Source organism: Opisthorchis viverrini (genome assembly GCF_000715545.1).
Source record: "Opisthorchis viverrini unplaced genomic scaffold opera_v5_5, whole genome shotgun sequence".
In the NCBI taxonomy this organism is placed as follows: domain Eukaryota; kingdom Metazoa; phylum Platyhelminthes; class Trematoda; order Opisthorchiida; family Opisthorchiidae; genus Opisthorchis; species Opisthorchis viverrini.
Window position 1 is genome coordinate 4035266 of NW_008751661.1, and position 13532 is coordinate 4048797.

The 13532-nt window shown below is 44.1% G+C and overlaps 1 protein-coding gene across 1 annotated transcript; it reads left to right on the top strand.

Moving 5' to 3' along the window:
* Positions 1-1678: 1678 nt before the first annotated feature.
* Positions 1679-4091, top strand: T265_00558 (hypothetical protein; the record flags this gene model as incomplete). Its single annotated transcript, XM_009164362.1, has 3 exons — positions 1679-1921; positions 2118-2213; positions 3843-4091. 3 exons carry the CDS (start codon positions 1679-1681, stop codon positions 4089-4091), a joined length of 588 nt encoding a protein of 195 aa, XP_009162626.1.
* Positions 4092-13532: the final 9441 nt, after the last annotated feature.

The window sequence follows — 13532 nt, forward strand, 5'->3', positions numbered from 1 at the left end:
GAGTCACGTATATTTTTGTGGAAACATGTAAAAATAAGCGGAAAAAATCTAGATAGGGCTCGGGAAGACCATGCCTCTAGTTTTCTTCAACTGCCTGTCCAATTTAGGCTCTAAAAATAATCTCGAATGTGTCTGCTGGGCTCATTTTTTGTGCACGCGTAACTGCTACGATGATCACGATAATTGTTTGTTTGCTTCTTGCCTCCCCCCACTCATTTCAAATGCAATTATGTCATTGACTTGAATCGAACTCCAGCGACTCAGTCAAGGCCACTTTAGCATGCTGGTTCATCAACCGTTAACAACAATAGAGAAATTGCCCGAACGAATGTAGTCATAAGGCCGGGGCTCAAAGGAACGATATATTTTATTACTTAGCTCTCTCACAAATCCTCCCTTCCTTGTGCTAGAACTGGAGTAGGAAATTGATCAAGAGCGTTTCCGGCTGATTTCATTCACATATGCGGGTGTTTTATACGGGATCTTCTAGGACAATCGTGATCGCTATTTGCTCAAAACAGACTAACCCAAAAAAAACTGGCTGGTGATCTTCCATACGATTGTTTCTTAATGTTATCAATCAGATGCATGTATGTAGTGAAATGTTTATATTTTTTTTTGCTGGTCAGCGTATGAAGAGTACGTTTGTCCCGATAAACTTTCATTAGATTCAGCAAGTTGATCTTCCCTAACATAATTTGTGCTAAAGGAGTAACCCATCCCTCCGTATTGTTCGCCGGTCTGTGAACATGCACTATACAGTGTGACTGATAAACACCCATTAAACCCCAAGCAGAAGGAACCTCTGTGGTGACCCTAGATATTTGGAATACCGGTGATTAGTGCATATCAAAGCATTTTTATGTTTGTGAAGATATGGTAGCAGCGAAGCTTATGGAAATACGACTGGGCATTTTCAGTCTCTGTTCTGATTACTGGATCATCAGTGAACACTCGACTGTAATTCAAACTGTATAGTTTATTTTACTTGACCCCCATATCCAGATAATGGTATATTTGTGAGGCATGTCAACACTGTCACAGAACAGTTTGCCAAATCCGCTGTGCAACGCGTTCTCAAGAACATACTGGACTGTAGTTGGAATCACATCGTACTGAAAACGAGTGCTCATATGTGGCGTTAACTGTAGCAAAAAGCATGACCGGTAGCTTATAGGTGAAACACTTTCTGCTAATCAAATATAGTCTAGACAGTTATTCATTGATAAGCCTACCCGATAACGGTAGTGGTGGTCCCATGATCTGCTGTCGGTGCTGAAGTCTGTTATCTGCATAAAGGAAACTACTCACAAGGTTTATGAGAGCTCTTCGACCGGTTTCGCCCTTCTTGGGGCTCGTCAGGTAGGTTAAGTCCCGAGTTTCCGCCAACCTTATATTCTACTTGAGCCCCAATTGGGCTGATTTGCAAATGAGTGCATTTGTCCCTGTTATTTGCTATATCCTGCCACTTCTTGCCTGTCCCCTTTCACGCTTCAGCCGATTGCCTGCGTTTGTTCGATGACCAATCAGTGGTCAGTGTCCGCTCCAATTGGCCAAATTGTTCTCTATAATGTACGCGATTATTCTGATTGGCCACATGGTCCCACGCTAGCGAAATTAATGCTAAATATATATCCAAACTGACACGCGTCACCGTGCTCATGCCCAAAGCGTTACGATGGTCACGACTGTCAACGACCTGCGGTCAGCTTACACGTGTTCGGTCCCCTCATGTGTCGGCGTTCCATCCCGTCAATATGTCAGGCAAGATTTACGGACAGACGTGTCACTTGTTCGTATCCCTGGAGTTTTTGCTACTACCATGTCAACCGTTACCTCACCTAGCGCCGATGGACACTCGAGACCACGCAGGGGTAGACGATCCTTGGTTCCTCCAGAGCTGCGGGCGCAGACTCGCCGGGTAAGTTTCCCAAGTCGTTGTGATCTCTATTTTCCGCTCATCAAAGCACCAGTAACCCGGTTTCGGTCAGCATTCCGTACAAATATTGGCTTTCTGTAGTTTCAAGTACGTAGTAGTGCAACAATCGATTTTAGTTGCACCATAATTACAGACTTTCAGTTTACGTAGCATCTGTTTCTCTTCATTCCCAATATAGCTGAAGAAGCAGAATTTGGAACGCCGCCGCCGTGCTTGCATCTCGGACAAAATGAATGCGCTGCATGCTTTGGCACTGGACCTTATTGGACTAAAAGTAAGCCCCATCTATTCTTTCAAATACCAGCATTAGGAAACTCACATGTCCTTAAGGATACTATACCTATGTCGTGTAAAGCATTCGGGGCATTCTATAAGATTATTCCAGAAAATTCCTGACTTGATCCCACAAGGATCTTAATAGCTCAATATACATAGGAAGATAAGTGAATGTTAGGATGCCTAGTGGCATGCGTTGGTTTGACGCTTCGGGTATCGTGTCAGATGCTGAACTCCACTTTAGGCACCCTGACCATTCATCCAGTCGGTCCTGGAATTCTGATCGATACATGTTGTGAAACGCGCTATAGTATATCAACATGAAAAGTGTGCATGCATTGGGAGGGAGGAAGCATTTAGGCGATTTTTTTGTCATTACGTCGCAGTGTTAGAACCTGGCTACTTGGCGTAGCTGATTATAGTAAGCGTTACTTTTGAAACGCCCTCATAAGTGAGCACGTGAACATTCGAACTTTCAGGTGGTTACTTGTGGTTGCATTCTTATCAGTGCGGCACAGATAATTCACCACGCTAGGTAGTGTTCGTACAACCGCAGTCAAGTGGTTGAAACTGCTGCGGAGTTAAGTTCCCCTTTGTCAGATTCCCTTTCATTTGCGTTCCCGTTGACCAGTATTCAAACCTGAACACTGTTGTACGCTTTGTGAGATCTTACGGTTGGGTATTCTGGTATCCACTGCTAACCAGAAAATAAGCTCGACCGTATACATTTAGTGTTTTTAAGAGTAACCCACCCAGGTTATGCCTATCCTCAGAAAATCCAGTTTAGATATTTGAGCTACTAAGCGAGTCTTCTGTCTACGACCATACTTTCCGTTATGCTGATAATAATACTGCGGTTGCTATATACGTAGGTGTTGCACGTATATTTGTAATGTACTACTACTACAAATATACATGTATCGCGAATATATCGTAGCGACTGGAACATGAGGCGGTCTGGTGCAGCACATTCAATTGCCTGAGAACATCATAAACGAGAGATTCAGCTGGGTTCCAGGTGGGTCTCTCGAAAGAACCAAATTAGTTTGCACATGAGTGTATATTCGCTAAAGGTTTTGCACCACTTTAAACTTTTAGGTCCCTTCGCGCCAGAAACCCGAGAAGGCCGACATCCTGAACATATGCTATCGGATTTTCGAAGAAGTTTCCAAATTAGTTACCGAAAATCCTGGTGAGTTTTCTCCTGTTTTGTTATATTTCAAATAGCTGTGCTACAAGCAAGCGAAAGTTAGTCACAACAAAAAGTGTAGGTTAGCAAGGGATCGCTGCCAGTTGGTCTGGCCTAATTAGAAATCGGGATCGTCGGGCGTTGCCCTACGTTGATATTATTCCCTGAATCTTGGGGTCTTCGGTCTTCAGTTCTGAACAAGAAAAAATACAGTACAGACACTAGCAAAACTCAGGTCGTACCAATGAACTTTCTAAAACCAGTTTCCATGTATGGAACATTATCTAGCTGTCCAAAACTTGTCAAGGTTTCAGAGTTGTTCCAAATTCAGTGCTAACTAGCGGTATGTAGTGTTGAACCCGGGTTCGTAACCAGTATTATTTGTTTATTTCATAGTTGGCGCATTCCAATCACAACTCTCATCTCCTCCTCTCACAGAACTCCGATCGCGACTTCAACAAATCGGCTCTTCGTGGCAATCTCCGTCCGTATCCACAAGCCTGTCCTTGGATGAGACTACCCAAAGCAGCGCCACTACCACTGAGTCGATGGGCATACTATCAGACGATGATAGTGCACCATATCTCAGATCAACCAAGTCCATTCGACGTAACATTATTCCATTCGACCAGTCTCCCAGCGAAACACATGGAGCCTACTTCAAATTCCCTATGGCACACCAATTAACCTCTACACCTGTATGCAGCAAAGCCCACTACCACACCAAAGCAAAAAGTTCTTTTAACCATTTTGACAGTGGGATCCAGTGCTCATTCGGGGAAAAGATATCTGTCGATGTTTTAACCCCAGTAGCAGAGGACCAGTTGATAAGCAGCACGAGCCAAACAAACCTTTCTAGAGACGCAAAAAAGCGCGCACTTGAACGCATTCCACTTGCACCACTTGACATGTCAAACAGGAACTCCATCCCAGGCCAAGCGCCCACGAAGGAACCCACTCAACTTTCGGCTTTCAAATTAGTCCACAACCGAAACAAACACGCTCCAGCCGACTCGCTCTGGCGCCCCTACATCTGACATCCGGATCAGAAGAAACAAAATTATCTCCCTTTTGTGGACTACTCAGATTCTATGCATTCCTCCCAGAGTTTATTGCTTACTTCTTTCAGTCACAATAAAACTGCCTTAATTTCCGGCTTCATTTTTTGGCTCCGGCATTGTACATTCCCAGTCACTTCAGTTCACCTAACTAGTCAGTTGATCCAATCCAACTTCGCGACAGATCGGGGTAGATCGAGTGTGCTAGAATGCTTGCGAATGGTCCAGCAGAAAAGTAAATTTCGTCTCAGACTATCAAAGTATGAGTGAGTTTGATGGATGATCTATCCACCGAACAATTTACTACGAACGATCAACTCCTTTGATGGTGGAAAAAAATACTGGGTGCATCTTTTGACGAAGTGGGCCCTCGTTTGTTTAAAGAAAGACTGGCCTACAACACATGGTTTAGTGGGACGTGGGAAGCACAGAAATCCAAATGTGAGATTTCTGGTTGTTGTAGCACCATCCGGATGACAGACAGCGTGGAAGGATGCTCAGGAGAGAAAAACTAAGAGAAGTATATGCTTCTGATGGAGGTCTCTATTCAGAGTATAAACTGTCAATCAGTTAAGTGATGTTAGGGCTTCGCACAAGCTCTGTATATCCGAATGTTCTTTTGCGGTGTCGATACCCGGTCGTTAAATCATCGTTAAATTTGGTTTAGGTACCCGATTTAGGAGACACATTAAGGTGAACTAATGTGAACCAATGAGTCAGTCCCTGCACTGCTGCAGTTCAGTCTTACGTGACACATCCAATATGGCGTAAGTATTTCGATTTTTTATTTCCTGCACTGGAGGGGAGCAGTGTGGTTTTGCCTTAGGGTCGGTCAATAGCTTGCTCATCGGCAGACTCATCTGTGGAGGTCGTATTTTTTACGGGCCCTTTAAAGTGCTCGCATCACGTTTGTGCTTCAACGCGCGGAACACAATGGATAGGGTGTGTGATACGACCGTCGAGAAAAGTCGCACCACGCAAGAACATTATTCTCGACCCACCTACACAGTCAGCTGGGCTGTGGCGACCTACCACAGACATCTGCTTCGGCACCGTCACAGGCGTGGGGAATTTCCTTATATACTTTTTCTTAGCTTCATGATTGATGGCATCAACTCCAGGCTGGCGATTCGTAAAAGAACGTGACGAAATCCAGTCTTCCAGCCAAAAGATTCTATGCAAACTGGCAAGGCCTGTGCAATATTTTGTGTGGTTTCTCAAATATGTATTACAAAATGGCTGAATTCACGTGATACCTGGATGCGAAGTCCGGTAAAGATACCACACATTTACATAGGTATCCATACTGTGTGGTTCTAGACTGAGCTGAATTCGGCAGTCACAAACAATGGATAAAAAAGTTGCCGACATGTGGGAAATTTCATCAAATGACTGCTCGAACGATCTAGGTCCAGTACTCAGGTACAATAGCTCCTCAGTTCAATGTATTCCCGATAAGAATGAACAACACTGATGGTGTTATTCAGTCATGCTTCACAAACTCTTGTCTGGGTAGTAGAAATTCGGGGCATTGAAGATTACCCCGCATTACGTTAGCTCGATTTGGCCGAATGACAGAGAACGAAGAATACACTGTTTCCTTTGTTAACAGTTGTCATCCCATCAAAGTGTGGAATCCAACTGAGCTGAAAGGCTGAAAGCTGAAAAGGTCAAGATATCCTTTAGTCTCATGTTGCAAGTTAAGAACAGCGGTCCCCATAACTTACTCAGCCACATCCTTGATATCCATTCGATAGGGACTGTCTTATAACAAGGAAAGCATTCGGAAACTATAGTGCACTCGCACTGTATGAGGGAGCTTTAGAACCAAGGACCTGTCAAGCGAATCTAGCAGGGTTGTCTTTTTTCGCGTAGCAGTGACCAATATCAATCGCCACTGTCGAGTAGCTACTCAAATTTGATGGTGTTCTAACAACGGCGTGGCGTAATGGTGAATACCTGCTCCCATCCCAAAATTTATTGGTGGAATATTGTACTCAAGGATGGCTCCTAAGTTTATGTCTCTTCAGTCATTGATTATTTATTTGAGTTCTGTTGCTATTCTAAGCACCGTTCAGTCCACTTCCGCAGTTCGTCGTTACCACGAGAAGACACTGGGGATGGGCCTGGTTGTCGCTTTCTAATGTAAACTGGCTGTCAATGTTTCCTAACCACCAATGCAACATCAGCGACCCTTTATCGTGCACTGGAGCAATGCATTTTTGTCAATGAGTGGGTGTAGACAGCCCAGCGGTTTAGGTTGGAACAAGCCCGATTTGGCCTTGCGGCTGGCTATTGGTTCTGTCATGATATTCAGTGAACTTGCTGTTCCACCGAGGAATTTCCTGTCCCTCTTTTCTTAAAAAATACGCACCCGTGAGTAGTGAAACAGTACCGGTCAAAAACCGTACAATATGTTTTATTAAGTTATCCATATTCCGGTGGGTAATGGTATCAGTGCGAATCCGTAGTATGACAACTAATCAAATGCTGCTCATATTTCAGATTGCGTCGAAGCTCAGTTGCCCCCTGAAGCGAGGAAAAATGCATTCGTATTGGCACAAAGTATTGAGGTCTGCGCTAAGGTTAGGCAATCGGAAACCAGCCAAATCATTTTCTCCAACCGCTGTCGTGGTCCGATTCGGGAAAATTGTTCCAGCGTCGACTGTTTGAAGGTGATAATTATTTCTGTAGGCTTTGAACCATGAAATAGTGTCGTGAGCAGCGACAAAAAATTCCCGGACCATGGTTCATAACTCGAACTGGACTCACTCAAACACGATTAGTAACGACGAGTTTTGTTGTTCCTAAACAGTTTGTCCGTAGATCAGAGATGACATGCCACCCCAAAAACGCATTGATGAATGCTATGAGTTATCAAATAGGCGATAAAATAAATTGATCGATTCGTGATAAGCAGAGGAATCGCAAAGATAAGCTTCCCGGCGTGTGAAGAGCGGATAAATTAATGCATGTAATATCCATCCATTTACCTGTGTTTCCCCTCAAAAGAGGCCATCTGTCAGAAACGTTTCGAATAGGTCCCCTGAATTGCCACTCTCCTCTCCCCAGGTCTTTTTTGTTGCTTTCTTTAAACGGTCTCGTAGATCTGATCAAAGTTGGTCTCTTTTAGGTTGTAACTGGTTCGTGAATGGGTTTAATTTTTTGGAAAATGTTTCAAGAGAACAGTTACAAGGTGTCTCTTCTAAAGGGTGCCTCTAGATCGGGGGAGGAACAGTGGTATTTATGTACCATAGATGGAAATACTGTTCTGTAGCTCCAAATCAGTTATGGAATGGTTTGGCAGACAGTGATTTGTATCGGAATCGAGAAAAGCTCGGTGCAACAAATTCCAACTGACACGACTATTAGGTGGATCAACGAATAATGTTTCCACGCTCGACATTATAGGTGTGTCAAGCTACTGAACCGTCACTGCGGAAAAACCCGGTGAATCGAAAAAGGTCCGTGGTGTGTTTCTTCTCTTATCGATAACTGCAGCCAAAAGTCACGAAAAAAAGGCGTCCATCTACCGAGATTAAGAAGTTTGGTTGAGAAATGTGATAGACCAACCGTAACGTGGATATTCTGATGTGATAAAGTTGCAGCAAGCTATCCAGATTATACCGCTAGAAATTCCCCCCCAAAGCTCTGCACAAATAGTCCACGTTTCTCCAGGCTGTACCAGTGGTTCATCGGTGTAGGCAGAGTTTTGGACAGCAAGGACTTTTTGTATATGTGCACCATTTTTGAAAGACTGTAAATTCTAATGTGTTTTAAAAAGTCCACTGAGCGATTTACCTGAACAAAAACCGGTGAGCTATGTGTAGGTTTGGTAGTGTCTCCTAAAAAAGTGTTCAGGTCTAATTTATGCGCAGCTTATTTCGCCCATTATCGTCACACACCTTCCTTGAATGTAGACAGTTTAAAGAGAGGTGGCTGTGAGACGATGCTTCGGGTAGGTTATTGAAACGTGAACAGTATGCTCAGTCTCACAGCTCATATCTGGCTTTCACGTAATAGAGTCGAAATACGGCTATCAGTCGTCGTCTTCAGTGATGGCTGTTTTGGAGTTCAGGCTGGTCAATTTTTTAAATGCCTGCTAAAGACAATCCCTCCAACAAAAGGGAGGGGTCAAATTAGCATCCTATCGCCAGCCACAGTTTGGTATGAGAACTTTCTCATGGTGTAGTTACTATCAAGAAAGATCCAGATACCACACAATTTGATATGTTTAGTGTATTGGGAAAGCCAAAAAGCTAACCTGTCAGCAGATATGAAGCCAAGCCACCGATATCAAGTTATAGAAAGACACGTGACTACAAAAGTTAATCTGATTACAGAGAAAGAAGTGGGTCAGCAGACTCCCAAGTTGTGGCTTGTGTTCATCGCCTGACGAGTATGTTAGGTGACATGGCAAGTTGTGAACTTAGTTCTTTTCCCAAGTGATGATTCTTAGAAGAAATCTCCCTCGGGGAGTTGCTATTGCCATATTCAATGATCCTCACAGACGACTTCATGGTTATCAATCTGTGGACTCACAACTGCATCAGAACAGGGGTCCGGTGCAGGAATGATCAGTACACGGAGGTAGTTCAAACTGGTGGAATCACGAAAGCAAATCGGTTAGTACTGGTGACGATGCTAGTGTTGACATGCATCTTCCAGCCTCCAGTCGGCTTAGTTCTAACTTCCAGGACATGGCACATTCACGTGCTAAGCTCCTATGGTTCGTGAAATCTCTTCGGACTATGGGTATACTAATACCAACAACTCGGTTGTCACGGTAACTCGGAGCCAAACCGCCAAATAATTTTAGTGCTGTGTGAAGGCGAAGGGAGTAGGTAATCAGGCAGTCCGCTGTCGAGTCATAGTAAGGTATTGTTCAACGTTCTCTTTGCAGGAGCACGTGGTATGACCCCACATAATAGTGGGCCAAGATCGGATGAACTTTCGCCCTTACACGAAATCAAGGCCTACAGGTAGGGTCGTATTATGGACGACAGAGTATTATTCGCAACTTCACACCATGTATGCCGGAGGCGCTCAACTAGGGTTTAGGTGGGACCGCCAATATGGGTTAGTCTTTCGTCCGGGGGGGGGGGATTCCGCCGACTCCCAAGTTAGTCAACGAGACTAACGGATGCACGGGTGCGGAGAGTGGTACGTAGTTTGAGAGAGAGCGGCCAGGCCCAGTCCAAGGTCAAGCCCAGTATCACCAGAAGGTCTTTTGATAATCCCGTCACTTCAGCTGCGGCACACTGATCGAGCGAAAGTGCGCGGTCGGGCTGTTAGTCGTGCGAACTTGTGCCACCGGTGTGTATCTTGCTCTCATCCTGAGATCGAGGGCTTACCACAAAGCGTTCTAATGATTTTTTTTTCATGGATTACGGAAGGTAGGGCTTAACTCAGGTCTTTTGGGTAGGACATGCCGGGACGACCTAACCCTGGGTTCGGGACGGTGTCACGACCAAGTGAAAAATCGCCTGAGAGTCCGGACTGATGGCCACAATCATGACTTAGCTGGAAGTTCATAGTGGTTCACCTAAAAGTAACACTTAGAGTGATAATTTTTCCAGCAGAAATTATTCTCCGTCTTCACTAACCCACGAATTCGCTCTTTATGAACCTGAATGGTAATGCAAATGATGCGTTTTTGACCCAGACTGAGAACAAACGATTTGTATACTTCGTTTATATCCCTGTGATCTGCAATCAGAAACCAACGTAACGAAGCTTGGTCCAAATACCCTTGTATTTTATTCAATTCAACCCAAGTTTTGCCATCCACAAATTGCAAACTGGCATTTAAAACCATGCTATGGAATACTACGATGGATGGGATGCAACTGTGGTCATTTTGAACCACAGACATACACTCTGGTTAAACTAATGTCTATTCGTGTGGATAGAACTGTTGGAAATGAAGAGGCTCGTGTTTTAGTATGAACCACTTTCCACTGGACAATAGTGGTGTGAGATGTAAAGTACTGCCACACCCCATGTCTAGACACTGGATAATCTACATGCATACCTAGTAGTTCGAGAGGGCCTCAAACTTCTGGTCACTACCGTTTTACACGAGATCTCCCCCATCCCAGCTTCTCGGAGACGCTGTGGTCATTTTGAACCACAGACATACACTCTGGTTAAACTAATGTCTATTCGTGTGGATAGAACTGTTGGAAATGAAGAGGCTCGTGTTTTAGTATGAACCACTTTCCACTGGACAATAGTGGTGTGAGATGTAAAGTACTGCCACACCCCATGTCTAGACACTGGATAATCTACATGCATACCTAGTAGTTCGAGAGGGCCTCAAACTTTTGGTCACTACCGTTTTACACGAGATCTCCCCCATCCCAGCTTCTCGGAGGCGGACTGATTTGGGTCAGATAAATAAAGGAACGTTCTTTTCGCATCTTGGCACATGATCCCGGATATGAGGGTCCTAATAGTACTTTGGTCATTGCTATTCAACTTCGGTCCTGACAATCACAGCCGCATAGGGGGAAGCGATGTGACCTGCACATGACAGAAAACACGAATGACCCAGACGTGGGGGTATGTTTCGGAGTTTTAATGGACGTGGACATTTAGCTGGTGACACCAGTTTTACCAGACAATGTGCTTTGGTCAACCCTTCTGGGCTCAATTGACAAGTAGATTTGCGTGTATTTTGAAAATATCCTATTCCACATGAAAATGATAGCAGGACTTCGATGCAGCATTGGAGGGCGCACTGAAATAACACTGTGCTGATTGCAGTGTAAATGGCCTAGCTCCCTCGGTAATCACAAACTTACGACTTAATCCACGTCCTTTCAACCTGAGTCAAACAAACTTCGACTGCACTGAATTGAGTTACAGCGCTGCATCTAACGGATATTTGGAAGAAAAAACTGACAGAGAAATCAAACCTACTTTCGTTAGGGGTCTGGTAGAATGGCAGTTAACTCACCAATCCACGATTATGGGTTTTCGTGACGGGTTGCACTCAGGAGCACATGCGTGCTTTACAAAATGAATTTCCATAAGTAAGTGAATCGAAGGAATTTCAAGTCCAGCACTGAAACACTCCGACAGGAGAACTGTTTGCTTTTAGTAAATTAGAACACAAGGTATGCTGGGATCCACCCTCCTTGGTGGAAGCATATTCAGTAAACGTAAATGCCACTTGTATTTTGACCGGTATTTTTTGGGCTCCATCCTAAAAACAGTTTTCCTCTTTCGAAACGATCAAAAACGAAGCTTTAAAAGTGAACACAAATAGGGGCAGGATGGTCTGGGACTATAAACCATAATTGCCATACTGAAAACCCGTCATGTGGACACAACAGCGAGTGAAGTGGTTTTGAGAATGAGGGCAAGATTAGTTTAAGTAGTTTTTGGTTAGAATTTCTCCATCTGTATGAGGGCACCCGTAGGTAGTTTTGTGAGAGGTGAATTGGCCCCCTCACTATTTAAGCCACAATCCAACCCTTACACTCAACAGTACTTCAACACCTGTATTGTCTGTACAAATCAGACATTTTAAATGAGACACCGAATTCACTGTTTTCTGAAGTCCTAGTTCGATTTAGTAGCTAGAGTAAACTTGCATGTGGAAGACGATTGTCGACAGTCGCACGTGTTACGTTTGGATCATATTGCACTGAAGCAGCTTGCCAAGTTGGTGTATTGGATGCAAGCGACACCGCTTCTACCACTTAACTCAGTCAATGCAAGCATACTGTGGGTATCGTTTTCAGGACTTACGTCCAAAACTGTTTGCACAAAGGATTTCAACGACTCAGATGCACCGCAGGGGCATGTAGTTGTTGCCACCCACTCTACGCAGAAAATTCTTCTGTGGCTATTGTCAATAGAAGAATCAAAGGCCTGAGAACCACTAAAAGCTTTCGGGTATTGACTTGAAAAATTGGGCTTCAGGGCACAAGGGTCCACTGGAGAAGCCTTGAGTCGTATTACGTTACCATTGTTCAACCGCTTTCAACATTTGCGTGCCGCTCGTTCTCTCCGCGAAGCGATCACGGAATCAAGCCGTTATCTTCCCGTCCACACGCACACAATTGTCCGTCTTACTCCGGAAAGTAATTATAGGTCACATAGAGGCTTACTACACGTTCATTATTGGCTTGTCACAAAGAATGGTAACTAACCTCATGTTAAGCGGTAACTGTGGCGCGATACTTGCGTGTGTGACTTATGTCATTTGAATCCATGCTGAATTCAACTCAAATAGCAATCAATAAATGGAGCAGAAAACGTAAGCTGATACAAATACTTGCCAGTTCTAGCTAGACAGATTCGAATAGGTAGTTTTGTTAATAGAACCTTCGACCCCATTCACTATCTGAAAGTACAGGAAATGGGAAGCTATGCAATCGGAGGCTATCAAGCACAATATACTCACCACTTAAGCATCAGAAGATATAGGGATTCGTAATAAAAATGAGGCACACATGACTTCGTGGGATAGAGACTTTGCTGACCACTATACACGGTTATCATCATGAACCAGCAAGATTATCAGGATAATTCATTTTTACGGTAAATTTTAGTTAGAAATTGGGTACTCCGATCAGAAAGATCAAAGGCCTCCTCTTTGCTGGCGGGGTTCACGAGAGATACGTAAATGATGGGTCGTTGTTTTCATGGTGGCCTTAAACAAAAGACAGAGAGGGAGTTCACCTTTCGAAAAACCGGATGTATGAGTTCTTGTTTGTGAAACTGAATCCAGAGGATGCGTGAACAACCAATCTCTCCAAATCAGGACGAAGTGTCATGAAACAGAGTAAGATTAGACCAGTCTCTTTTACGTAAGACTAGCTTGTGAAAATCCGTAACCATCAATCATCTGTTAGCTGCGCACTGTTTGTTGGTGTGTCCAGTGGTTAACAGTTGGCAGTTACTAACGAAAGGGCCAAGTGACCTATTCCTCAGAGTCCCCCTGATAACCGCGAATGGTTTCGCGCGACTGAGCGTTTGAGGTAACACCAAAATCTCCCACATTACATTTCCATGAAGACACTCTCAGAAGATACCAAAGGTTATATGTGACTAGTGA